The 27673-nt window shown below is 50.9% G+C and overlaps 2 protein-coding genes across 3 annotated transcripts; one reads left to right on the top strand and one right to left on the bottom strand.

Moving 5' to 3' along the window:
- The first annotated feature begins 132 nt into the window (after positions 1-132).
- Positions 133-27181, top strand: LOC102445436 (3-galactosyl-N-acetylglucosaminide 4-alpha-L-fucosyltransferase FUT3-like). 2 transcript variants are annotated; one of them, XM_075903002.2, is made up of 2 exons: positions 133-826; positions 21968-27181. In XM_075903002.2, exons 1-2 carry the CDS (start codon positions 660-662, stop codon positions 23067-23069), a joined length of 1269 nt encoding a protein of 422 aa, XP_075759117.2. In that variant the 5' UTR covers positions 133-659; the 3' UTR covers positions 23070-27181. The 2 variants fall into 2 exon arrangements, with proteins under 2 accessions (XP_075759117.2, XP_025042558.3); XM_025186773.3 differs by lacking the exon at positions 133-826 and adding an exon at positions 14193-15007.
- On the bottom strand, positions 5520-15488 carry LOC102445672 (3-galactosyl-N-acetylglucosaminide 4-alpha-L-fucosyltransferase FUT3). Its single transcript, XM_089774913.1, is given in 4 exon segments — positions 5520-5743; positions 5746-6039; positions 6042-6369; positions 15414-15488. Coding segments are annotated over 4 exon segments (921 nt in total).
- Positions 27182-27673: the final 492 nt, after the last annotated feature.

Here is a 27673-nt window from a genome sequence, read left to right as displayed (position 1 = left end):
GGCAGAGGCCCTGAGGTAAGGGCAGCAGAAGGTGCTGGTGTCACTGGGGACGTGGCCCCAGGCAAAGGGACTGCAGTGGGCACTGAAGGAAGTGGCTGGACAGAGGATACAGAATGTGGCCCAGCTAGAGGATAATGTCTTTTTTGTTTGTTTGTTTTAGAAACTTGACTTTATTAACTGTTCCCTCATTTATTGCAAGACACAAGGGTAAAGAGCAATTTTAACGGTAAGACTTCTGGTAGCGGGCACGAGCACCAGGTCCACCAAACTTCTTGGACTCACAACGACGAGGATCTGCAACCAGCAAGGTCCTATCCTACTGAATTAAGATAGCTTTGATCTCCTTCTTGGAAGCGTCATCAACATACTTCTGATAATAAGCCACCAACGCTTTGGAAACAGACTGACGAATTGCGTAGATCTGCGCTACATGGCCACCACCCTTAACACGAACTCTGATGTCGACACCAGCAAAGCGTTCCTTGCCCGGGAGGAGAACAGGTTCTAGCAGTTTGTACTGCAGGGTTCTAGGCTCAATCATTTCCAGGGGTCTTCCATTCAGTTTAATGAGACCATTTCCTCTTTTGCAGTGAGCAACAGCAGTTGCTGTTTTCTTCCGCCCGAAGACCTGGACGCTCTGCAGGGGCCCCTTGGCCGGCATGGCTCCTCCTCCCGCCAACGAGGATAACGTCATGAAGAGGCCGCCTCACTCCTGGGGCTGGCGTGAGTCCTGGAATGAAAGTGGCGGTGGCGAGGCACCACCAGAAGAGGGCGCACCGGTGAACAGAGCTACTCCCCAGGACAGCCAGCAGGAGGCGCTACAGTGGTGAGCGAACCCCGTTCCATATATACATAGCCTGGAAGTAGCCCAATTAAAGTCAATGGGACCATTAACCTCTGTTAAGCAAGTCTTTGGGGGCCTGGATATTTTAAAGCCAGGGCCACACTGTGCTTTCAGACATACTAATTAGAGCTGTGTGGTCATGCCCACTGATGGGGGAAGGGCTCCTGGCTGCCACACCCACAGCAGCAGAAGCAGCCGGAGCCCCGGCCCTTTAAATCACCGCTGAAGCCCTAGGGGCACAGTCCGGGGCAGTGCTGAGGGCTGTCTGGGGGGGGGAGGGCTGACCCCCAGCCTCACCCTTGAGGCCCAACCCATCTTGGGACCTGGAGTCAAACTCCCCCGTGTGCAGGGCGTGGTGATGTACCCACACGGATGAATACATGGTCCCTATCCTGAAGCACCTGCCAAGCAGTGAGGCCTCCAGCCCCCATTGCAGTATAAAGAATATTGTTGCCAGATCAGCATCATGCGCTGTGCAAATCGTTGGCTCCTAGGAAAATGGGGCTGCTTTTGCAGATCACTTTGGAGAGGCCGGCTGTGCACTGAACGTGTCGAAAGCAAACACAGGCGGGTTTGAGCTATCCCATTCGCAACTTGGCAAGTTCTTTCATTGTTTCGAGGTACTTTTTTATAGGTAGACTGAGAAGGATATGGTTTTTTTTATCAGTCCATGTCAATCCATGTTGATTTCCCTGTATACACACAAACCCACGGGGGAACTCTATTTCCATCCATCATACGAGAAATGTACAGCTAAGCAAAGAAAAATGCCTGATGATTTATTAAGTGTGTGATTCATGGCTGAAATTTTGACACATGAGGCTGGCAGTTTGTTTTTCAACAGTTATAAGGCTTGAGTATTTCAGCTCTCCAGGTCTGCTGTCATGAAGTAATTATAGTCTGGCTCCTCCCCCTTTGTTTCTCACAACTGTGAGAACGTAACTTGATAGAAGTTTAAAAATCACCCCTGTGATTCTGCACAATTGCCACCATTTAAATAGCGAAAACCGTTTAAAAATGCTTAAAAATAAACACTGATGTTAGGCTGTTGAAATTAGAAAAAGAGAAAATCACATTCTGCCAAGCCTATTTATATGGCTGCTGTTGAAATGCACAGAGCTGGATTTATGAGAGAACATAAAGAATTTCATTTGGGGGGAAAAATGGTCTTTTGCACCTACATTTTGCCATTGATTGACATGAGGGTTTGGCTCTGGGTCGGGTCTGGCTGCTTGGATTCCACGGCCAAATTCACCCCAGAGTCTTGGCCAAATATGCCCTGGAATGGCTTGCTCAGTGTGTCTCGGCTCAGCCTGAATTGGCTGGAGGTAAGCAAAGCTGTGAAAAACCTGCTGGCTGGTGCCTATGCAGAAGCAGCCCCGGCACGTGCAGCCAGGAGAACCCCAGCTCCACTTCTGCACACAGCGCCTCGCTCCCCGTTTAAAAATAACCCGCGTCCCCAAGCGAAATGAGTGCTCGTCGGCGGGACGCTCCATCGCTCTGCACCTTGTGCCGCTGTTTACGTTGGCCCCGGGTGGGCGTGAAATGCCACCCGCTCTGCACGGCAGCATCGTACGCTCGCTGTGCAGAGGCGTTACATGATTCCCTGCGCGCCAGGCAACTGAGAATGGGGCCACCGTGTTTGCGGCAGGACTCGCCCTGGGAAAGCCGCTTGGGCTTTTTCCTCACGGCTGCTCCATTTTGCAGGCTCGGCAGCTCCTCTAATGCTCCCCGAGTGCATTGAGGTATCCGCAGCACAGTGGGTGGTGTAAATAACTCACAGGGTTGCATCGGGCTGTGTAAATTTGGTGTCGTTCCCCTGAAATCTGGGGGTCTGAGGATCTGGCCCAGTGATGTGGAACGAGAAACAGGCCCCGCTGTGATCTTTCCACCGCTCCTTGCGATGCTCTCCCAGGCGGTAGTAGCACCGAAGCAGACCATTGGCCGAGCCCTAGTCACACGAGCCCCATTCACTTGGCCCTTTTCTTGCTCATCTGAAGGCCTTCTAGGACAGGAGCTGTCAAACGGGGGGTTGCGCCCCAGGACTGGGTGGTGGAATGGCAGGCGCCAGGGCTCGGTGCTGCAGAGGGATCAGGGGAGCAGTGGGGGCACTAAGGCACCTCCCTGCCTGTCCTGACCCCACAGACTGTGCTGTGCCCCAGAAGCAGCCAGCAACAGGCCCGGATCCAAGGAGGTGTGGATGGGAGAGCACACAGGGCTCCATGCACTGCCCCTGCCCTGAGCACTAGCTCCACACTCCCGCTGCCTGGGAACGGCTGCTTCTGGGGCGCAGCCTGGTCTGTGGTAGAGAGGCAGGAAGCTGACTTAGCCCCCCTGCTGCAATGCTGCCTAGGAGCTACTCAAAATAAGCCAGTCCTGCCCCAGCCCTGAACTCCCCCCTAAGCCGGAGCCCCCTCCTGCACCCCAAAGCTCCCATCTTCTGCCCCACCCTGGAGCTCGCCCTCTAGTTAAGTTACATTGAGTCCTGGGCATCAACAATTTTCTTCAACTGGCTCATGAGAAAACCTGTTTGAAAACCATCGTTCTAGGAGGGGGGTGAAGCGCTGGGATGGGTTCCCTAGGGAGGGGGTGGAATCTCCATCCCTAGAGGTGTTTAAGTCTCGGCTTGACAAAGCCCTGGCCGGGTTGATTTAGTTGGAATTGGTCCTGCCTTGGGCAGGGGGCTGGACTTGATGACTCCTGAGGTGTCTTCCAGCTCTATGGTTCTATGATTCCATCTATCATCCCCTTGCCCCTTAATGGTTCAGCCAGGCCTATAAACTGTTCAGCTTGGCATGTGGAAGCCAGATTGCACCAGGCACCTCTCATCCTTCTATTCATGACTCTATCATCTCCCCCTCCACCTAAGCCACAAAGGTTCTTAGTCCAATCCCACATCAGCCCATTGCCTGCACTCCGGTTCTTACAATACTTCTGTGCGTTGTCACAGTCGAGGGTTGCCAGGTATTCGATTTTCTACAGGAACACCTGGTCAAAAGGGACCCTGAGAGCTCCAGTCAGTACCACTACCCGGGCCGTTCCTATGTGTAGGAGCAGCCAGGGGGCTCCACACTGCCCCAACCTGAATGCCAGCTCTGCAGCTCCCATTGGCCAGGAATCCCAGCCAATGGGAGCTCCAGGGGCAGATCTTAGAGATGGGGCAGTACACAGAGCCACCTGGCCACTCCTCCATCTAAGAGCCCAAAGGGGGAAGACACACGCTGCTTCCAGGCGCTGATTTAAATTAAGTGATGCCCAGAGTGGTGATGCCCCCTCCCATGCCCCAATCTCTTGCCACAGCTCTGATCCCCCTCCCGTCCTCTGAGCCCCTGGGGATCCCAGTCCCACCCCAGAGCTTACACCCACAGCCGGATCCTCACATGTGCCCACATCCTAACCCCCAGCCCGAGCCTTGATTCCCCTCTCAGCCTCTGAACCCCTTAATCCCAGCCCAGAGCACCCTCCTGCATTCCAAACTCCTCATCGCCACCCCCACCCCAGAGCTTCCACCCCAAGCAAAAGTCCTCATAACCCCCAGCACCCCAACCTCCTGCCTGAGCCCTGAGCCCCCTCCATCACCCCAAATTCCCCAGCCCAGAGCCGCCACAGGCACCCCAAGTCCCTCATACCAGGCCTCACACCAGAGTCTGCACCTCTAGCTGGAAAACTCACTGCCCTCACCCAAATCCCCTGCCCCAACCCAGTGAAAATGAGGGAGGGAGGGAGACTGGGGAGACTGATCTGCAGAGGGAGGGAGGCTGGAGTCAGTGGTGGGGCGGGGTCCTGAAAAAGGGGTAGGGCCTTGGAGGAGAGGCGGGGCAGAGGAGGGATAAGGGCGTTCAGTTTTGTGGGAGTTTCCTAGGGGGAAGCAGATCTTTCCAGATTGGCTCACACACACTGAGTTCTCACCTGCATACTAGATGGGCTATACCCAGAGCTCCCACAAACTGGTCCCCTCCCACACTCTCAGAAGCTGCCTTTTCTTCTGGGCTACGTCTACACTGGCACCCTTTTCCGGAAATGCTTAAAACGGAACAGTTTTCCGTTATAAGTATTTCTGGAAAAAGCGCGGCTACATTAGCAGGATGCTTTTCCGGAAAAGCACTTTTTCCGGAAAAGCGTCCATGGCCAATGTAGACACGCTTTTCCAGAAAAAAGCCCCAATCGTCATTTTCACGATCGGGGCTTTTTTGCGGAAAAGACTACTGTGCTGTCTACACTGGCCCTTTTCCGGAATAGTTTTTCCGGAAAAGGACTTTTGCCCGAATGGGAGCAGCATAGTTTTTCCGGAAAAACACTGACAATTTTACAGTAGATCATCATTGCTTTTCCAGAAAAGCAAGCGGCCAGTGTAGACAGCTGGCAAGTTATTCCGGAAAAGCGGCTGCTTGTCTGGAATAAGTGGCCCAGTGTAGACACAGCCCTGTTGTCTGGTCCTTATTCTGCATTTCCCAATGCCAGATTTTTGAGGCTAGTCAGCCCAGGGGACTGGAAGAGCAAGTCCCAGGTGCAAAGTCCACCCAGCTTAAAGCGAACGCAGGCACTGCTCTGTACAAAGCAAAATGTCAGCCTAGGCTAATTGCAACCAAGCTAGCAGGGAATGATCTGCCCTGGACACAGCAAACTGAGCATGTCACCCCTAGCGGAACCCCTTGGACAGAGCAGGCCTGGTCTGCTAGGTCTGTGCCATTTGCAAGGCCTGGCAGGGTTTGCAGAGGTGAATGGCCAGGTAAGTGTTCTCCGATAGTTGGAGCCACGTTCGCCACTGGAAGTAGCGCTGGTAGCGCACTAGGTCCTTGTCCAGCTCCTGAAGGTACTGGGCCAGCCCTTGAGCACTGGGAAAGTCACTGATGTGAATAAAGGCATCGGGGGGCAGAAAGCGCTCATAGTTTTCTTGCGGGGGGCACAGACAACGGGCACAGCCCCTGAGCCCAGGGCATTGTTCCAGAGCTTCTCTGTGATGTAGTCCTCATGAACTGCGTTCTCAAAGGCCAGATAGAACTTGTACTGGGACAGGGTGGATAACTGCTTGTCCCGGGGCAGAGGCATGTGATTGCTGCCGTATATATCCACGTGGATGTACTTCTTCAGCTCCTCATAGTACTGCACCCTGCGGGAGGCTGGGTTCCAGTTACTCACCGCCCAGGCCACCAGCTTGGACTTGGCAGGGATGCTGAAGTTCTGGGGCTGGCTGAGGGCCTCCAGCCCCCCGTAGGGGTGAAGATGTCAGAGTCCCTTCGGTAAGACATGGTCAGGTTGAAGAGGTTATCCATGAAGCTCAAGTTAGGACTCAGGCTGGGGGACTCCAAATTGAACCAGATCGAGTGCTGGGAAGGGGGCCGAGGGCCCTCGGGCAATGTCTTTGGGCTGGAGCACACGTCCCTGTGATGAACGATCACAGCATCAGCCTTGAGGTACCAGCTGCGGTTGGCCGTGATGTGACAATCGTGGATGCCCAAGAGGTCGGAGCATTTTCTCAGGGCAGCACGTTGCCCAAAGGCAGGGGGAAGGATGGCTAGGTGCCCCTAGAGGGGGCGGGACCTCAGGCAGAAGGGGCGGGGCCTCAGGCAGAAGGGGCGGGGCTGGGTCTAGCCTCCTCCATGTAGCCCACAGCATTGCTCAGAGTGGGCTGCCTGGGGCTCTGCCTGCAATTTTAAGTGCCCACAGCTCTGGCTGTAGAAGCAACAGCAGCCAGAAGCCCTGGGCCCTTTTGAAACCCTGGGCCCCGGGGCAGCTACCCCCTTTCCACTCCCCGTCAGCAGGACTGGTTGAGCCTGCATGTTTATATTTTAATTTTCTTTCGGTAACTACTCTGACTTTTTGCCTATCACTCACCAGCACGTCAAATCCATCTTTTAGAGTCAATACAATTCGTTTCACGGTTTTTCTTTACGAGCGGGTTTGAACTTCTCCCACCCCGGGTGTGTTGGTCTTGGGCAGCTTAGTCATTGGGGTGAGTCATGCTTCTCCTTTGCCGTGACTCGAGGAAATCGTTCGTGGCAATCTGCCCCCCTGATTGCAAATGGCTGGCATGAAAAGGCCATTTGTGTATTAAACGAGGAAGATAAAGTGTCTCAATGGAAGTGTGGGTGGCTGGATTTATGTTTCTGGATGCAGCCTGCACCTTGGAGTTGGGAGTTGGAATCAGGTGTGGGATATTCATGAATCTGCTCCTGAAAGGCTTTACAATTCTTCTAACCCCAATGTGCCCAGCACATGGGTCAGCTCAAGAGGAGCCTTCTGCCCCTTACCCTTGCCCCCAAGTACTTCCTGCAGACTGCAGCAGCTTTTAAGGGTAAGAGTCTACAATGGAGGAGTATGAAAAGTATCACTGAGTGAAGGAGGACGATGCACTTGGGTTTGGTCACCCAGAGTTCCTGAGGTTCCAGACTCCCTTTCCTGATTGGGACAAGCTGTGTCAAACCTGAGCTGATCCACCCTGCATTCCAGGGTCCGGTCCAGGAAAGACATTGGTTCTCCGTCTCTCCCCCAGTGAAATGAAGCAAGGGTGCTGGCTGGGTTTCCTGGCGTTCAGCACTTGTGGGGCACAATATCACAGGGTAGAAGGATCCAGTTTTTTAAACTATCATAGCTGGGGTCTCCCAGGTGGGTAAGGCACTGAAACCACAGCACTGTCTGGGAGGCAGTCACTAGGAGCTGGGTGCAGAAGTCCTCAGAGGTGGGCAATTATATCTGACAAGGTGCAAATTTCTTGATTAAAGAACAGTCGGGGTCCAGATTCCAGAGAAAATACTTTTTAAACTACATAACAGTAATGATAAGTATATGTGGGCATCTGTTCAAAAGCAGCTAGTGTTCCAAATTTGGCCAATGGTGTCTCTGTTTGAATACCTCACAGGCAGTGAAAGGCCCAGCATATGCCTCATGAAACAAGGTTTACAGGAGCGGTCGACAAAGGCTTCCCTTGTCGACCGATCCGCGTCTAGACTGCCAGATCAGCTGATTGTCGGTACAGCGTGGCGGCCATTTTTATTTTAATGAAGCGGGGATTATTTATATCCCCACTTCATTGACTACGTCGGGTAAACTAGTTTACATGGCTCCGTTGACGGAGCCATGTACTCTAGGCATACCCCAAATGTCAGACTTCCTTCTGTCACAGGGGGTGGGTGAATTCCCCCGTTCGGGTAGGCTAGCCCCACTTCCACCCTCGGCTCCTCTCCCCAGCAACCAGAGGTGTCCAGGCTGGCCCACCACAGCTGTACTGGCTGGTCCGACCCCCCACGCTGACCCAAGTCATCCCAGACACAGCGGCTGGCCTGACTCCCGGACTGGCCGAAGCTGCCTCAGCCATACAGCCCCTGGCTGCACCAGGCCCTGGCTGCCAGCCCAAGCCATGAGCTCCAGGCCAGTGACTGGAGCTGAGTCCCTTCAAGGGGGAAGGGGAGTGAGGGTGGGGGTTTGGAGCACAGTATGGGTGTGTCTAGACTACATGCCTCCGTCGACGGAGGCATGTAGATTAGACAGATCGGCAGAGGGAAATGAAACCGCGATTAAAATAATCGCGGCTTCATTTCAATTTAAATGGCTGCCCCGCTCTGCCGATCAGCTGTTTGACGGCAGATCGGGGCAGTCTGGACGCGCCGCGTTGACAAAGAAGCCTTTCTTGATCGGCACAGGTATGCCTCGTGAAACCAGGTTTACCTGTGCCGATCAAGAAAGGCTTCTTTGTCGACGCGGCGCGTCCAGACTGCCCCGATCTGCCGACAAACAGCTGATCGGCAGAGCGGGGCAGCCATTTAAATTGAAATGAAGCCGCGATTATTTTAATTGCGGCTTCATTTCCCTCTGCCGATCTGTCTAATCTACATGCCTCCGTCAACGGAGGCATGTAGTTTAGACGTACCCTATGTGTGGGGCTACTCTCTGGGTTAGGGGAGACTTAGCCTCCTTGGGTCTTCAATAGGCCCTCTGTGTAAACGGGATTTGTAGCTAGGATGTGAAAATCATCTCTCTTCTGAGGTGGCTCCCCCACACTTGCCCCTGAATGCAGGCCAGGGGGCCAATTAACCTTGAGGCCGCTGATTAAGGAGGCTCCGCTGGGCAGGAATAGGTGGAGGAGAAAGCAGAAGAGGCTGCTGGGAAAAGGCAAAGGCCAGAAAAGAGGGAGAGGGAGTGGGGACGGCAGGCTGAGTTACTCCCTGTGAAGAGGGAGGAGGCTTTGGGAACTGGCAGGCCTAGGAAGAAAAGGGGAACCAGGAGTAGGGAGCAGCCCAGGGCTAGGGTAGTGAGGACTGGATGCCTGGTCCAGAAGCCGATGAGGAGGATGACCGGGTTCTCCTACCAGGGCACAGAGGCAGTGAGCAGGACGACTGCCCAGTGCTATTGAGGAGCTACACCTCCCCCAGAAGGGGGAACATAGACAGAGACAGGGTCACTGGCTGAGCCATGCAGAGGATGCTGCAGTTGCTGAGGCTGCAGGAGGAGCAGTGGGGTGCAAACTGTGGACCGGGGGAGGGAGGGGCATTGGCCTTGATCTAATCCCCAGGGCAACAGAAGGAAGCAGAGAGTGGTGTCCCCTGTGACCCAGCCTCCACAGACTCTCAGAGCCACACACAGAGCCATTGTAGCCACATCAGTCCCAGCCTATTACGGAGACAAGGCGGGTCAATAAAAGATCTTACCTCACTCCCCTTTCTGAACCCTGATGGTAAATCACAGCTTCCGTGAGAAGGTTTCCTCATGCTGGGAGTTACACCTCCGACTGCAGTGTGGCTGTGCTTACTCCCTTCTGTTAGTTGTTTAGAAGCACAAACATCAGCAAACCCAACTTCTCTTCAACAGAGAATAAAAATTTAAATCAAAATGAAATTGAAACGCAGGTTGATGCAAATACTTCCATGCTATTACAGTTTTTGATTGTGTTTGCAAAATAGAGGTGAAGCCTCGTGACAAGATGAAGCCCTGTTGAAATAGTTTGGTAGCTTTATGCCTCAATTGTTCCTTTTTAATCATTTTTGCCACAGCAGTCTTATAACAATATTTCAAAATGCAAGCAAGTTTATAAAAACGCAAAGAAAAATTGACATTTTGTTAATATCACATTTCCCTTCATCCTGAGGTTTCCCCGAACATTTTTCTGTGACTAATAAAAAAATTTAAACCGTAATTAATAACAAAGATTTTTGTTTGCAATTGTATTATTTGTTAAAGAAGCAATATATGCACATATATTTATATCTCAGGCCTCCTTTAACTTTGAGAAAAAAGGTATCAATAATAGTAAGTTTATACGAAAACCATGATATCAAAATAGCATGCTACTATGTATAGTTTTCTTTCAAAAGGGTATAAAATTGATTGATGTTGCAACAAGGCAAAAGCAATAAAAAGTAGTCATGTGACACACAGCATACAATACAGCACAAGATACATGACAGATAGGATAAATTTACAATTAAAATAAAAGGCTCTAGAATTTTATTCATGACTATTCACAATAAAACAAAGAATTTTTTTTTAAAATGCCAGCCCCCATGGGCCAAAGAGTCAGATAAGGAACGAAGGCACCGGAGTCAGGATTATTGTGAAACAAAGTATAGTAATAGTTGCCAGTAAATTGTACTCACTCCGCTATGCATGTTTCCTACTTACTCAACATTTTTGTCAAACTATTTCATCTTCTTACGTGTTTCATTCCATGTTTGTTTCCCCTCCTTGTACTTTTCTCCTGCCATTTCAGACGCATTCCTATTCACCGCCTGTTATCGTGAGTGCGCACCTGATACTTCAGACAAAATATCCCGAGTCATCGCTTTTGTCAAACCATTGTATCATGTGCCAGGTTGAGGTGTCCTTGGACTGTGCTGGTGGAATGTACTGACATGTTCCGTGTGTCTCTGCAGTGCTAGCAGCTGTAGTGCCCAGTTCATGTCCTGCACACTGCCGGCCAGGCAAACACCTGCTTTTGAGAGGGGCTTCTAGCTACTCATAGAGTAACTCTTGCTTTATTTTGGTTCAGACCCCAGACCTTACCCCCGGCTCATGCTCCAGGCTCTTTCTTTCTCCTACAATGGCACATAAGGTTTCTACAGAAATCCAGTAGCCCACTAGTCATAATCACTGCAGAATGAATGTGCAGATCCAATCTAAGAAGTTATGTATCTCGAGTGGAAATCGCATGCTCAACGCCTTGCATTGAAACAGAAGGTTCCAAAGCTCAGACAGGCTGTCAGAGCTAATGGGCTACGGCAAGGGAGCCTCCTGCCCTGATGATGAATTCACCACTGATAGCTTCTGAACAGTGCGGGTGTTTCAAAGGGGTGAGGCAGGGCTGTACCTACTGTTAACAATGAACCCTCTGTAACGTTGCTATTGTGCCTTGATAGACCTTGGAATGACAGCTCGAGGGCCTGTCACCTGCGGACAGATCTAAAAAGGCCAGAAAGCGCCCACAAAGGCCAAGAGAGGAGTTCTGGGTGAGGTCCGGAGTTACGCTATTGCTGAACACAGAGAACTGGATGATCAGAGGAACAGGGAGAGGATGAAGCATCTCCTAAGCACAGTGGCGTGGCAAGCAGGTACACTGCAGGCACTGCAGATGGAGCAGCTGTGCGACCGTCCGCTCCCCCCCACGCCCCGTAGCCAGTGTCCCAAAATCACTGAGCTAACAAAGGCAACAGCAAGCCTGACTGTCCATGAGAGCAGGGGACTGGACTCGAGGTCCCTTCCAGTTCTAGTGTTCTAGGATTCTATGAAGCAGTTGTGAGACACGCCGGATGGTCTCAATCCCTGGGAGTGACTGGTTATTTGTTAGTGGTTTGCCTTCATGCTGCATAATGAATCGCGGACCAGAAATGACATGGCCGGTGTACAAGACAGATGTGGGATGCAGATCCCAGTAAATGACTTCTGCCCTTGAGTCATTTACTGAGACAATGCTTCGAGTGGACTTAGCACTCTTCCCTCCACTTCTGCGCCAGGTAGGGCCATTATGAGTGTGGGTGGGGTATGTTCAGGGAGAGACAGTCCAAGGATGGTGATTTTCCATCTCTTTGCACTTCATACAGCCATTTACACCTGGACACAGTTGGCATGAAATGCTCCCAGCTCTGAGCAGCTGCTGCATATCATCAGCTCATTCCACTCCTCCCTCTCTCAGACCATGGAGGACTCTGACATTGACCCAGAACACACCTAGAGATTTCAAGGAATGGCCACCTTGCAGGGACAGCATTAGGGGTGAGATTGTGATGTGCTATGGTGAAATTAAAGCCAGTGGGACTCAGACTGGGTCCAAACTCGGGGCAATGGACAGATCTTGCAAGATGCCTAATTTCCAAGAATTTCCCAGCTATATAGGGCCAGGACCTTAGTGGGTGTAATTGGCATGGCTCTATTCAACTGAACGGAGTTGAGTCGATTTACAGCAGGTGAGCGTCTGGCTTGTCAGCAGCGAGAAGCAGGTACATGTGTCTGGTTGTCACCTCATGGGCTGGAGTTTCACCTTGAAGTCACTCCAGCAACTGCCCTACGCTTAATGTATTCCACTGTAATTGAAGTCTATTATACAAGGCACCTGCACAGAGCTGGCACAATATACTGTGGGAGCGTACGAAAACACACACCGCCACGCATTTCTTATTGCTGATGGAGCATGAGTTCTGTCCGGACACCACACCAGTGAATCCTGACTTTCCTGTATCGCTATCCTGAACTACTACATTGGTGACCCCAACCACTGATCTGGAAAGCTAGCTATTCCTGTTTCCTGCCTAACAAAGCTTATACTGAATTTAAAAGGGCCAGGCTAATCAGATATATATATCTACAGGGCTCGACAAACCGCTAAATCTGCTTGCCCGTGGCGAGTAGATTTCAGCAGGTGGCTCCGTGAGCCCCATTCACCGGTGCTTCGCGCATGCACAGTGCCGGTCTGGCGCATGTGCAGTGCGGGGCTGGCGAGTGGCTCGCGCCGTGGTTTGTCAAGCCCTGGGTGTATGTGTATATATTGATTATGCTTGGCTATAAGGTGGTGTCCTGTGTACACATACCTGTATGGCCACATACACTACAAGGGAAGCTTACTCACCTGTATAGGTAACTGGAGTTCTTCGAGATGGTTGTCCCCGTGGGTGCTCCACCTTAGGTGCTTCAGCACCGCTGATCCCGAGAATGGAGATTTTGATAGCAGTATCCCTGTCTGGCCAGGCGCGCAGGGAGCCAGTGTGTGTTCTGAGCAGGATACTGTGCGTGTGTGGCCGCCCGCCCTCTCTTCTCAGTTCCTTCTCTGCCCCGGACATGCGGTGTTCTGAAGCAGAGGGGTGGAGGGTGGGTGGTGGAGCACCCACAGGGACAACCATCTCGAAGAACTCCAGTTACTACACGGGTGAGTAACCTTCCCTACTTCTTCTAGGAGTGTCCCTGGGGGTGCTCCGCCTTCCGTGATTACGAAGCAGCGTTCGTAGCAGGAGGTGGGAGCTTCGAATGCTGAGACTGTGAGGCCGAGAGTATTGTGTGACCAAATATTGTCTCTGTGGCAGCGAATGTCTGCAATGCACTAGCTCTCCCCACACACCCCTTGCTCAGGCTCTGAGGCCAGTTGCATCATGGCACCGGGCTCAGCTCCGGCACAGGGAACAGTCAGGCAGCTGCACTAAGGCCCCAGCCCCAGGAGCAGCCGGGCAGCCACACAGCCGGCCCACCTATAGTACCCCCCACCCATGATGCTGTCTGCGAATCAAGCAGCGGCAGGTTTCATCCCCAGCAGGGATACAGAATTTTGTTTCTTTATCTAGCATGAAATCATAGAATCAGCATATTCCCATCAGAAGAAACATTTCCCACTCTCCAGTCCCTGCTCCCCGGCCCCCTGGGAGTATGGTGAGCCTGCTGGAGCTCATGCCAGGCTCCCCTCGGTTGCACAGAATCGTCATCTCTGGCGTGGGGACAATCAGGATCGGGGCCCCGCTGAGCCCTGCAAGTCCCAGTGAAGGCTCTTGGCATTGCTGATGCTCAGTGCCTCGTAAACAATGTCACGAAAAGTCGGGTCCGCTGACGCCCTGACAGTCACTGCAACCGATCGCTGAGATGGGATCGTGACACTGCGGTTAGCCCGTCTACGTGCAGCACCTAGCGCTGAGAGCCAGGGAATAGTCCACCCCCTCACTGCTAAATTCTGTTCCTTTGACAAAGCTCACGTGGTTCTTGGATTCACTTAGGCGAGCTGGGGGCTTCTCCCTACTCCTGCAGGTTCCCTTTTCTTCCGAGGCCGGATGGTTCCCAAAACCTCCTCCCTCTTCGCAGGGAGTAACTGCAGCACAGCACAGCTGGTCCTACCCTAACGGAGCCTCTATCACTGTGTGTGTGTGTGTGTGTGTGAAAAGCTTGAGGGCCTTGGTGATGCACCAAAGTGTGTGAGTCTGGGCGAGGTTTCTTTGGCGGCATGTTGGTATCAATGGGCGCTGTGCGGCTAAACCTGTTTTTTCTCTTTGACGCTCGTCGTGATTACTGATGTTCCTGTCAGCCTAGGCAATGGGCCCATGGCAAAGGGAGCTTGTGGAGAAGTGGAGGATGGAGACTGGCGGCTCTGCATGTGCTCCTGTTCCCTGCAGGACATGCAGGACGCTGGAGCTGAGGTACCTACCAGGCAGAACTCTGAGGGCCTCTGAGGAACTCTGAGGGCCATCCCTCCCCCCTTCACCTCCCGCCGTGGAGCTCGGCTGATTTCTGCACCACTCAGCCAGGCCGCTGCGGGGGAGCAAGCAGCACAAGGGACTGTTAGGGCTCCACGCCCCCCATGTAGTACGGGCAGTGCAGAGCCCAAAAGGCCATTTGGGCTCCGTGGTCCCCCAAGGGAGAGGCAGGAGGGGGAGAAGAAGTGAAAGAGAGAGACAGAGAGAGAGGCAGGAGGTGGAGGACAGCTGAGAGAGAGAGAGTGGGGGAGGCAGTAGGAGGAGAGAGAGAGAGAGAGAGACAGAGTGAGAGACCAGAGGCTCAGGAGAGAAGACTGACGTGGAGGAGAGACCTGAAAATGCCATTTGCGGGCTAATTGGCTAGTTTAGTAAATAATTAGCCAAGAGGTTGGTGAAATCCACTCCCCATATCTTTGCCCTCCTCCTGTTTCCCATCAGTTGTTTTTCCTTGTGCTCTCAGCCACTTCAGTGCAACTTGCTAGAGCACTTGTCAGGACAGAAGCCAGGGGTGAGTTGCTTTCTTTGTTGCTGTCTAGACTACGGCTTGGGTGGCAAGTTCTCTATCATTAAAGAGCCTGGTTTAGGGCAGGGGTTCAGGAGGCAGGATCCCAAGATTTTAGTCCCAGTTCTGCCGCCACTTGTGTCCTTTCCCTCTCTGGATCAGTCGTGGAGAACGTTTTTTAGGGATGGGACTTTGCCAGTGCCAGACAGGTTGCTGGTGTATTGTGATGCAAATGAATTTCTAAAAAGGGATCTGTTAAAAGGGTGAGGGAAAAACCAAAGTGAGCGGTGGGGAAGGAAACTCTGAGGTCTTGAAAGCATCGATCTTCTCTGTAAAGTAGAGAAGCCCCCACCCCCAATGGTCTTTGGAAGATCCTGTGTAAGCCACACTGCTGAGCGTGTGTTATAGTTACAGAGCCTGTGCTCTTCAGCTCCTTGCTGTTAGCTCTGGAAGTTCCTGGTGCGTTAGTAACAGGGGTGGGAGTCATAGCGAAAGGGATGGGCACTCCCACTGTATTTAGTACCTGGATCCCGGCAAAGCTGCAATCTGGAATTACTTGCTGCCTCCCTAAATCCTCCCTGCAATTTTCTGTCCCCAGTCTCCAGCTATATTTACACAACACCATTTTGCGATGCGCCACTGTAGCACTTGTGGGAAGACATTGTCAGTTGTCAGGAGAGAGCTTCATAATCCTCGAATCCTCCCCCTCCCCCCCCCCCCACGAAAGATGGACGCTATGTCTATCCCAGTGCTAAAGTTGAGGTAACTTACATTGCTCAGGGGTGTGGATTATTCACCTACCCCCCCCCACCCGAAGAGATGTTATTTATAATTAAATAACCTGTAGTGTAGATCAGAGCTCTCAGTGATTTGAAAGGAGTTGCTATTTCAGCTTTCTTTAGACAACCCCATTATCTCTGTAGAGCTGGTATCTGGGCATCTCCCAAACCCACAGCATATTTTTGTGACCTCCATATGTCAGCCGACGGTCAGGGCAGTGTGTGCGTGTGTGTTACACCCAAGTCTTCAACTGCTGAGACACAAAGTCTCGTTGCAGTGGGCAGCCTAGGAGGCTGGAGGGCTCCCCGAAAAATAGTTTAACGTCTGTGACTTTACTGCTAGGACCGGGGTCCTGTCGCAGAGGGCAGCCAACAGGCTCTTAGATGCCCCGAGTTTATAGGAAGACCTTATTACACCTTAGATTTTAGCTGCTAGAATTCGTAATTCCTTCGCAGCGGGCAGCCTTGGGGAAAGACTGAAAGGTGCCCCAGTGGATTTTGCCACCTGAGTGTGACACAAATCCAAATGCCCAAGCTCTTCCTATATCTGTCCCTAATGACCGGCTGAAGTTCTTTTAAATTGTGCTTGGTTTTGTTACAGCAACTAAAGGAGTCAGGTTAAAGCTTAAACAGTTACTATTTTATTGTTACAGGGTAAACTTAGTTGTTAAATGCTACTGCTGTGTTACAGATAACACAGCCACTACAAAGGACAGGACAGAAATTACACTAATAAGTTACTTACAGGTACCATGAAACCCTTTTGGTTCTCTGAGCTCTTATTAAATGCATGCAAAATAGACACATAGCAGGTATATATTCTCACCCCTGCGTTCCAGACTTGGCGTGGCCAGCGTCTTTCTCTCAATCCCTCGGGAAGAAGTAGGGCGAGATTGGGCGTCCCATAGTCCTCGGGAGACAGCAGGTATAGATGATTGGAGCTCAAATGGGGTGGGCTGCTGAACCTCTTTTTATACCCCTTGGGTTATGTAGGCTTCTTCCTGGTCTCAAGTGGCCAATTAGGAAAAATGGCTTTGAACACCAAGTTTCCCACGAAGGGTGCAAAGCATAATTTACACCTGGGAAAATGCAGACAATGGGCACCTCTGGTATGTGATGGGCGAAGATTCCTCTCCTGGGACAGTGCAGGCGTGTCAATTACTGGTACTAGCCATCAGGGTGACGGGAGGCCCCGGCTCGTCAGCTAGCCCATTTACTGTCTGGTTTCTGTTTATGGTAGAGTCAGGGACAGGCAGCACACCTGCATTCCCAGGGCATCAAAGGCTGACTGCCTTTCTCTTGCTCTCTGGGGGCGGGGAACAAGATGGGGTTCATGGAAAAACAAGATGGGGTTTGTGTCTGGCTACACCATACAACACAATTCTTATAATTTCCTATGCATTGATACTCTACATATTTAGATAGAAAAAATGACCTTCAGCAGATCAGAACCTTTCCTCCCGTGGCATGTTTTATATGTATAGCCCTTCTGCCAGGTAGCTCCGGCAGCAAGCAGAACTGGGTTCAATATCTAGGGCAGTGTTTCTTAAAATTTTTAAGACCGAAGAACACCAAGCAATAATTTTTTATGGGGATTTTTTTGTTGAGAAAAAAAAGAGTCCCCAGGGAAAAGTTGTTGATAAAAAAAAAGGAGGTTTGCCTCTTTAAGGGCGGCCATTTCCCAGGGAAAAGTTGTTGACCAAAAAAAAAAAAAAGCCCCCGAGAAAAGTTAACCAAAAAAGGGGGGGGAGGGGCTTGTCTCTTGTTCCAGTGAACCACGGAACACACTTTAAGAAATACTGATCTAGGGGTTCCTTTTCATCCATCTCACACAAATCTGGCTCAAGCTCCCGCCCAGTAGCCTGGGAAATCCACATACACCGCTGGGTGCCTCTGAGAGGCAATGCTTCCCCACTTGCAAGCGCAGAGTCTGAGCCTAGTAAAGACATTTTTAATGAAAGAGGGAGAGAAGTAACATGGCATTAACTTGGGACAATACCACAAACAGAGTTCATAAGCAAACCACAAGTAAACGTCCCAACTCAAATAGATTGAGCAATTCCTTAGCTTCTCAGGCCACAAGTCCAGCAATGTAAGTGTCCCATTCACATGCCCAACCTTTCTCTGTACCCACTCACTGTTGCTGCCCTTGGTCAGGGCAGATCAGAGCTCAGAAGTGATTTTAAGAGCTCACCTCCCACCCTTGGGGGGCGGGGATAGGAAACATCTCACCCACTCCATTGGCCACTCGCTGCTACTCCCACAAACCACCCCACTGGCATTCTGTCACTGCTCCTGCCAGCCACCCTGTTGGCTGTCTGCTGATGTTCCTACCGGCCACCCATCGGCTGCTTCCGCCAGCCAACTGCTGGCTGCCTGCTTCTGCCAGTCACCCTGCTGGCCGCCTGCTGCTGTTCCTACCAACCACCTGCTGGCCACTTGCTCTTTGTCGGTTTCCTTAGTGATTTCAGCTCTTGACCCAACACCTAGGCTAGCCAAAAGATTCCAGGCCCCACTGGAATAATAGTGCAAAATAACAGGGGGTATGTCTACACTACCCCGCTAGTTCGAACTAGCGGGGTAATGTAGGCATACCTCACTTGCAAATGAAGCCCGGGATTTGAATTTCCCGGGCTTCATTTGCATAAGCGGGGAGCCGCCATTTTTAAAACCCCGCTGGTTCGAACCCCACACGAGCTACACGGGGCTCGAACTAGGTAGTTCGGACTAGGCTTCCTAGTCTGAACTACCGGTACACCTCGTTCCCTCTGAGATTCTTCATGATGACAGTGTCTCTCCTGACAGCACTGGGAGTCATATTTTACAATTCCTACATTTAGGGTTAACATGGTTTGTGACCCCCACAACGGTGAAATACAAAACATTCCATTCCAACAATTGACCATCCATCAGGCCTACAGCATTGACTGAACTGGATGTACATAACCACACCCTGTATTCCTTCCCCATTACAGCATGAGCGGTATTTACATATCAACAGTTGCTTATCTTGCAGGGCTAAACTACTGAACGAGCATAACCACACCTACGACTGCTCTCCCCTTTCAGCTGGCTGCATTGGAAGCAGTGGTTCAGACCCTGGTTCAGATGAGAAATATGGGGGTTACAGGGTGCTCCTGCAAGGTACAGAGTGTCACACCATTGCCCCTCGGAGGGGTAGTCACTGGCTATCCCAAAGGCAGTTTGCGTTATACTTCTCTCTTGGAATCGAGTAATTAAGGCCAGGAGGTGGCCCATGTCAGTTTCCCTTTTACACAGAAAACCAAGTTTATTCTGGTTCCTGTGCTGTTGTGAGCGTGAAGTCTGTTTACGTGTTAACGGAGAAGGAGCATGACCAGAAGGTTTAATATCAGTTCCAATATTCTAATCCCAACGTTTAACATTAATCCCAGAATTGTATTATATGTCGGTGATTACAAGTATCTTTCTGATACCACACCCTCTGTTCAGATCATCAGGCTTCAGGTTTGTTCATTACCTGTTGTGTCACTGGACTCCCTTCCATGTAATCAGTCGCTGGCTTTTCTTTCTGTCAGTGTTCCCTTCTGTGTGTGCTCTTATCTTAGCCATTTTATGGGAATGTGGTACCTCAGTGTCTGGCACAATAGGGATCCAGGGGGATCCTGCATATTTGTTGTCCCTTTGGGCAGCTGTCTCCCAACTCCAGGACTTTACATAGGCAAACAAAACCCTTTTGGGGGTTGCCCTGTGTTTTCCCCACCCAACACTGAGTCCTTCCATACCCCCTTGAGGGATATGATCTGTGCTCTCCGGGGTAAGATTGTCAATTCTTTTCTCATCACCTTTCCCATACCTGCTCTCTGTTTCTCACCAGCCTGTGGAAAGACACCCCTGTTTATGCTAGTTGGGGCATTGGCCTTCTCACGAACCACTAATTAGGCTGGGAGAGGGGTTTGACACAGAGTGAAGTAGGCTGCCGGGCAGCTCTGGATCCCTCTGCTGCCATAAGTGCAGTGGTATTGGGGTAATCCTTGCTGCCACCTTGTGCCAGGCCTCTCCCTTGAAGTAAGCTCCCAAACTGCCCTGCCACCCCTCCACAGGAAAGTTAAGGTAGCCACCTTGGGCCCAGCACCCCGCAAACCAACCCCCAAATGGGACCAAACCCCTTAAATAAATCTGTCCTTCTCTGTGTCAAAGATTACACACTGAAAGCTCAACAGATAAAGCCCCTTTATAAATGAAATAGAGATACTCACAATAGTTGTTCCCCCTGATACCAATGATGTATATTGGTCCTAATAGTAAACTCAAGTATTTTACTACGTACAAACAGTATGATTTAAGTGGTTGCAAGTGAAAATGGACAGATCAAAGAAAGTTACTAAATTAAAATGAAAAGGAAATGTGTATCTAGTTCTAATTCACTGAGAAACTTACTGCAAGCAGATTCTTAACCTAGAGAGTTGCTCTTATTTCAGGCATAGCCTTCTAGTCAGAGAGAAACTTTTTTACTCTGACTTGGGTTCCCAGCACTTTTTGTATCCTTTTGAGGTGTGCCAGGCCAGCTGAAGACAAAGCTCTGATAGCTTCCTATTGCTGAAGTAGGCTCTCTCTCAAGGCAGGAGTCCTTTGTTTTACATCCCCCTTTCTATGGTAAAATACCCGTTTCAGGATGAATTCCAGCACCAGGTGGTATGGTCACAAGTCTCACTAGACCAATCACCTTTGGACTTACAAGACAAAGAAGGCTATTTACATGTTGTTAAGTTAATCACCAAGTCCTTACATTTAATATTGTAAACAGACTCACTCTTCAGATGTCTAATTCTATATACAAGGGTGATACATGCACCAAAATGGGCCATACAGATCCAGCAGATTGTAACATTGAAGGAATTTTGTCCAAAGAAATGTTTCTCAACCAGTGGTACGAGTACTCTTAGGAGTACTCAAGAAAAGTCTGGGGTGTACGTCAACACGCTGAAATTTGGAGAAAACTGAATTTTTGTTTTAAGTTTTAGTGTTTTATTATTTTTGTACTTTTTACACCCAAAAATTTCAGCATTCGCCCGGCTATAATTATGTTGTTTAAACAAATGTGTTGCAATGATAGAAAAAAAATGTGTGTCTGAAAATTGTAGGTAGTGCGGGTACTTATAATTTTTTGAAAAAAAAGGCATACTTTATTTAAAAAAATTGAGAAACATGGGTCCAAAGCACCTCCATATGCCAATTTTTACAAAGAATGGAGCTGGGGGGAACCATCACAGATAAGTTCCAATTCTGTGGGGGTTTCTGCATTGAGCACAGCAGAACTAACATGAGCTATTGCTTGCCTGCTTCATCCTAGGCACCTCCCAAGCCCTTCAGCATAGTGAAAACTATAAAACACAATTCTTATGCATGGATGCTGTACATATTTAGATAGAGAAATGACTTTCAACAGATCATAACCTTTCCCTGATACATCAGATGGCTTGCTTTATTTGCAATATCACAATTATCTACAGATGAGGAATATGGCAGTCACTGGTTGCTCCCCCAGGTATAGTGTGTCACAGAGGTGATTTCATCAGAGGCAGATGGTGGGGGTACGAAAGAACACGTACACACTTGAATGTGAGTCTGCAAGTGATTCTGCTTCATGATTCCTCATATGAGGCTTCAGATATATGCGCAACACTTTCTACCGTGCTTTGCCAGGTCCTCACACTGTTGTGTATCTCCTTCCACCCACACCGGCTGCGTCTAGACTGGCATGCGTTTGAGAAAATACTTTCAATGGAAAAGTTTTTCTGTTAAAAGTATTTGCGCAAGAAAGCGTCTATACTGGCACGTGCCTTTGCTCAAAAGATTTGCTTTTGCGCAAAAGCATCCGTGCCAGTGTAGACGCTCTCTTGCGCAAGAAAGCTCCGATGGCCATTTTAGCCATCGGGCTTTCTTACGCAAGAAATTAACGTTGCTGTCTACACTGGCTCTCTTGTGCAAGAATACTTGCACAAGAGGGCTTATCCCTGAGCTGGAGCGTCAGAGTACTTGTGCAAGAATCACTGATTGCGTACATTACAAATTCAGTGTTCTTGTGCAAATACTCACGGCCAGTGTAGACAGGTGGCAAGATTTTGTGCAAAATCATGCCAGTCTGGATGCAGCCACCATGTTTAGTTATCGCTAATCACTAAGCTGTTATTTCTGTTTCTTGCAGTCCAAGCCCAGCCATGCCACTCAACGAGCACATGAACAGTCCAGCCTGCCGGCATCTCTTCATCTTTATTCTCTCGCAATTTGTAATGGCCTTCTGCTTGTTTGCCTACATTCGGATCTCCAAGGACCCAGGCCCAGGGCCCCAGGCTGGCCAACCCTCTGCTCTGATCGCCCAGCCTGCAAACAACCCCACAACTCCACAGCCTGCTTCAGAGCTCACCATCCTGCTGTGGACCTGGCCTTTTCACCAACGTGTTGAGCTGAGAAAATGCTCCGAGCTCTTAGGCATCCCGGATTGTCACATCACAGCCAACCGCAGCTGGTACCTCAAGGCTGATGCTGTGATCGTACATCACTGGGATGCGAATTCTAGCCCAAAGGCACTGCCCCAGGACCCAAGGCCTCGCTCCCAGCGCTGGATCTGGTTCAGCTTGGAGTCCCCCAGCCTGAGTCCTCACCTGGGCATCATGGATAACCTCTTCAACCTGACCATGTCTTACCGAAGGGACTCTGATATCTTCACCCCCTACGGGGGGCTGGAGGTCCTCAGCCAGCCCCAGAACTTCAGCATCCCTGCCAAGTCCAAGCTGGTGGCCTGGGCGGTGAGTAACTGGAACCCAGCTTCCCGCCGGGTGCAGTACTATGAGGAGCTGAAGAAGTACATCCACGTGGATATATATGGCAGGAATCACATGCCTCTGCCCCGGGACAAGCAGTTATCCACCCTGTCCCAGTACAAGTTCTACTTGGCCTTTGAGAATGCAGTTCATGAGGACTACATCACCGAGAAGCTCTGGAGCAATGCCCTTCGCTCATGGGCTGTGCCCGTTGTTTGCGGCCCCCCGCGAGAAAACTATGAGCGCTTTCTGCCTTCCGATGCCTTTATTCACATCAATGACTTTCCCAGTGCTCAGGGGCTGGCCCAGTACCTTCAGGAGCTGGACAAGGACCCGGTGCGCTACCAGCGCTATTTCCAGTGGCGAACGTGGCTCCAACTATCAGAGGGACCTTTTTGGGCCGTTCACTTCTGCAAAGCCTGCCGGGTTTTGCAAATGACAGAGACCTACCAGACCTGGCCTGCTCTGTCCAAGTGGTTCCGCTAGGGGTGACATGCTCAGTTTGCTGTGCCTAGGGCAGAGCATTTCCTGCTTGTTCGGTTGCAGTTAACTAAGACTGCTATTTTGTTTTGTCCAGAGAGATGCCTGCATTTGTTACAAGCTGGATAAACTTTGCATAAGGGATTGGCTGTTCTGCGTCACTCGGCTGCAGGGGTGGATATAGAGCAGGGTGAGCGGGGCGGCCGCCCCGGGCCCCACACTTCAAGAAGCCCCGCGCATGCCCCATGGCACCACCGCGTATGTGCATAGCGTCACTGCGTATGCGCCGTGGCAAAGGGGGGCCCCGCGAAATTGGGCTCACCTGGGCCCTGCAAAATGGCCATCTGCCCCTGCTCAGCTGACTAGCCCTAGAAATCTTCAATAGTGAAATTTCATGCAAAATGAGAAAGATAAAACAGAACTTAAGGGAGTGAGGCGAGGGGCCAACTTTGGGGGAGCTCTGTTTACAGCCAGTCTAGGACGTTTGTAAGAGCTCGAATAATCTGCTTCAGCCTGGGAGACTGACAGGGTTGCCAAATTTCTACTCCCAGAAGACTGAATACCTTCTGAATACCTCCGCACCTGTGAAGCCTCAGCCCAGAGACCTGTGCAATGCCAGATGAGTCTTCTAGTACTTAATAATATCACTGCTGTTCATTCATAACCCAGCAAGTCCCTTTGGTTGATCCTTCCAGGAGCTGAGCTGATTTCAGGGCATGTCTACACTATGAGATCAGGTCGAATCTAACATGGTAGATTTCTGGGCACCCAATTTAGAGAACACCAAGGTCCGTGTCCTTGTTATTGGCAAGAATCATATGTTGTCCAAAGAAGCATGTCCACATTACAGAGACTGCCGTTGACTCAGAGAGCAAGGCACCATGGGTAGCTATGCTTCCGGTGTCCACGGGGTCCAAAACTCTTAATTCGAACTAGGTAAACCTCATTCTACGAGGACTAACGCCTAGTTCGAATTAACTAGTTCGAATTAAGGGCTGTGTAGCCACTTAATTCGAACTAGTGGGAGGCTAGCCCTCCCCAGCTTGCCCTGGTGGCCACTCTGGGCACCACTAGGGAAACTCGTCTGCCCCCCTCCCGGCCCCGGAGCCCTTAAAGGGGCACGGGCTGGCTACGGTGCCTATGCCAGGTGCAAGCCTGCCAGCACCCAGCCAGCAGACCCTGCACCTGGCACGGCATGAGCCATCCACCCGCTGCGACCCAGCCCTCTGCCTCTTCCCGGAACAAGGCTGGCAGCTCCCTGGAGCCTGCCTGGGGCCGAATGGGGGCGGGTGCCCGCCTGGTCTAGTGCGGAGATTGGGGGACCTCATCCAGGTTTGGGGAGAAGCCTCCAACGTCCATGACCTCCGCACTAAGCACAGGAAAGTGGCCATCTAGGGCAGGAGAGCTGCCAGCCTGGCCACCCAGGAGCAGGTTTGCATGAAAATCAAGGTGGTCCAGTGAGACCCCCGACCCTGAGCCCTGAGCTTAGAACATAAAAACATAAGAATGGCCGTACTGGGTCAGATCAAAGGTTCATCTAGCCCAGTAGCCTGTCTGCCGACAGCGGCCAACCCTACGGACCCTGGAGGGGATGAATCGAAGACAATGACCAAGCCATTTGTCTTGTGCCATCCATCTCCAGCCTTCCACAAACAGAGGCCAGGGACACCACTCCTACCCCCTGGCTAATACCACTCCATGGACCCAACCTCGATGAATTTATCTAACTTCTCTTTAAACTCTGTTCTAGTTCTAGCCTTCACAGCCTCCTGCAGCAAGGAGTTCCACAGGTTGACTATTTTCTTTGTGAAGAAGAACTTTCTGTTATTAGTTTGAACCCTGCTACCCATTCCTTTCCTTTGGTGTCCTCTCGTCCTCCTATTATGGGAACTAATGAAGAACTGTTCTTTATGCACCCTCTCCACACCACTCATGCTTTTATAGACCTCTATCATATCCCCCCTCAGTCTCCTCTTGTCTAAGCTGAAAAGTCCCAGTCTCTTTAGCCTCTCTTCATATGGGACCTGTTCCAAACCCCTGATCATTTTAGTTGCCCTCCCCTCTCCCACCCTCTCTCTTCCCCTCTCCCACCTCCTTTTCCCAGTCTCCCCGAGTTTTGTTCAATAAAGAGAGTTTCTATTTTTGAACACACGTGTCCTTTATTTTGTACATCAGGAAGGGGGGGGCTAGGGAGGGGTAAGTGGAAGGGGGTGAGGGAGGAATGGGGTACAAGCCCCCAACGGGGAGGACTGGGGTGGCTCTGCAGGCTCCTCAGGGTGGAAGCTCTCCTGCAGCCCCCCGATTGATCCCCCCCTGGATGGCAGCATGCAGCAAGTGCAACCGGGCTGATGGTTGAGTGCTGTGATGTGCCGAGTGTGGGCACTCAGGGCACTCCAAGCCAGGGCTGCTTTGCAAGCGGGGAACCCTGAGAACTGTCTGTCCAGGGTGGGGGTTGGGTCCCTTTAAGCACAGCCCTCGGCTAGCCTGAGACAGCAGCTCCACACTCTAAGTCCTAATCTGATGCCCTGCCGGCACTGCTTCCAGCCATCCTTAACCCCGGTTCAGGGTCCACTCAATGTGGACATGCTAGTTCGAATTAGCAAAATGCTAATTAGAACTAGTTTTTAGGTCTAGATGCACTAATTCGAATTAGCTTAGTTCGAATTAACAAATTCGAATTAAGTTAGTTCAAATTAGTGCCATAGTGTAGACATACCCAAAGCGACTCACGTCTGCCTTCTATCCTGCCAAATTCCCAAATCAAGTACTCTGGCTGGAGCACAAGGAATAGCAGGTGACATAAAACAGAACAAGGAAGGCAAAGTTACAGGAGTGGATTTCACCTATCTCTTGGCCAATTATTTACTAAATGTTGATTTTCTGCAACTGAAATATTGTTCTAAACAATAAAATGTCTCTCCCTATTTAAACATCCCCACCCTAAACTGAGGTGCAATAACAAGGAAGAGGGAAGGCGTAGGACTGGAAACACGTCCAAAGAGGGGCAATATCAGACTGAACCCTACCAGGTCTGCCATCTCGGATGCCTGTGACCCAGCAGCTTTCCCGCCGAATGGGATGGGCAGAGCACTGTGCGTGAGCTGGGATTCCAGATCTTCTTGGGTGCCCGAGCGGCTCTTTTCAGAGCAAGGGAATGGGGGTGGATGGAACGGTCCTCAGAGTTCTGCCCGGCAAGTACATCAGCCATGCAGGTGCAGCTGTGCTAGTGCCAGGATATGAGAGAGACACGGTGGGTCAATACAAGATCTTACCTCACTTGACTTGCCAACGGTGACAATGGAGGACAGTCCTGTGCTGCACTCCAGCTGGCTGCAAACAGGAGTGAGACGTGAGGAGTAAGGAAGATGCTGGAAAGGAAGCGGGGAGTCACATATCATGTCACAGGCTTGCTCCTGCCCCCTCAGGTAGCCCTGTGGTGCATTTGGTTTGTACCCACAGTAGTAGATTATGAGCCTTTTATCACTTGTTTGTTCTGATTCTGCCCATGGTGGGGCCTTGCTGGTTGCATGTGACGCGGCACCTTTCTCTCTGAATGGGAAGGGCAGATCTTGGGTTTTATGGCTCTGAGTGGGGGTTGAGGCCTCTATGGTCTGTTTCCTTAAGTCACCAGCTCCTCCTGAGCGAATCCAAAGGCTCTGAGAACAATGTGAACTTTGGCAAAGAAGCCGGAACCTTAGGCCAGATCCTGTCAGGTAATGAGCAGGAATAGCAGGGTGGAGGAGAGAGAAATGCCAGGGGGACAAGAGGAAACAATGACGAGACAGGGCAGGAGGGGTATGGGACGGGCAGCCACACAGCCGGCCCACCTATAGTACCCCCCACCCATGATGCCGTCTGCAAATCAAGCAGCGGCAGGTTTCATCCCCAGCAGGGATACAGAATTTTGTTTCTTTATCTAGCTTCAAATCATAGAATCAGCATATTCCCATCAGAAGAAACATTTCCCACTCTCCAGTCCCCGCTCCCCGGCCCCCTGGGAGTATGGTGAGCCTGCTGGAGCTCATGCCAGGCTCCCCTCGGTTGCACGGAATCGTCATCCCTGGCGTGGGGACAATCAGGATCGGGGCCCCGATGAGCCCTGCGAGTCCCAGTGAAGGCTCTTGGTGTTGCTGATGCTCAGTGCCTCATAAACAATGTCACGAAAAGTCGGATCCGCTGACGCCCTGAAAGTCACTGCAACTGATCGCTGAGATGGGCGCGTGACACTGCGGTTAGCCCGCCTACGTGCAGCACCTAGCGCTGAGAGCCAGGGAATAGTCTGAGGGGGAAATCTCGCTCCCCTGGGGTACAGAGCCCCCAGAAGGGTCCGAGGCTGGAGGTCATATCAGTGAGGCAGGAGAGAAATCTAGAAGGAAAAACTTTATGATGCATGCATGCAGGCTGTCACACCAAGAGTGAAAGCAGCTCTGAGAGACAGATTCAGGGATTCTTTATACAGTATGTTCAGACAGTTGTGGATTGTTTTTCTTTAACATATCAAAGTCTCAGCAGAAGTACTCTGAGATGTTTCTGTTCACACCAGGAGTGCTAGAAGTAAGTTTTACAGTACACAAAGCCACATGAGAACTTGAGTGGAGAAGTCTACAAGG

This window comes from Pelodiscus sinensis, chromosome 32 (genome assembly GCF_052426305.1).
Source record: "Pelodiscus sinensis isolate ZL-2025 chromosome 32, ASM5242630v1, whole genome shotgun sequence".
NCBI classification, from domain to species: Eukaryota; Metazoa; Chordata; order Testudines; family Trionychidae; genus Pelodiscus; species Pelodiscus sinensis.
The sequence above is the reverse complement of the archived record's forward strand: the minus strand, read 5'-3'. Positions and strand labels throughout refer to the sequence as shown.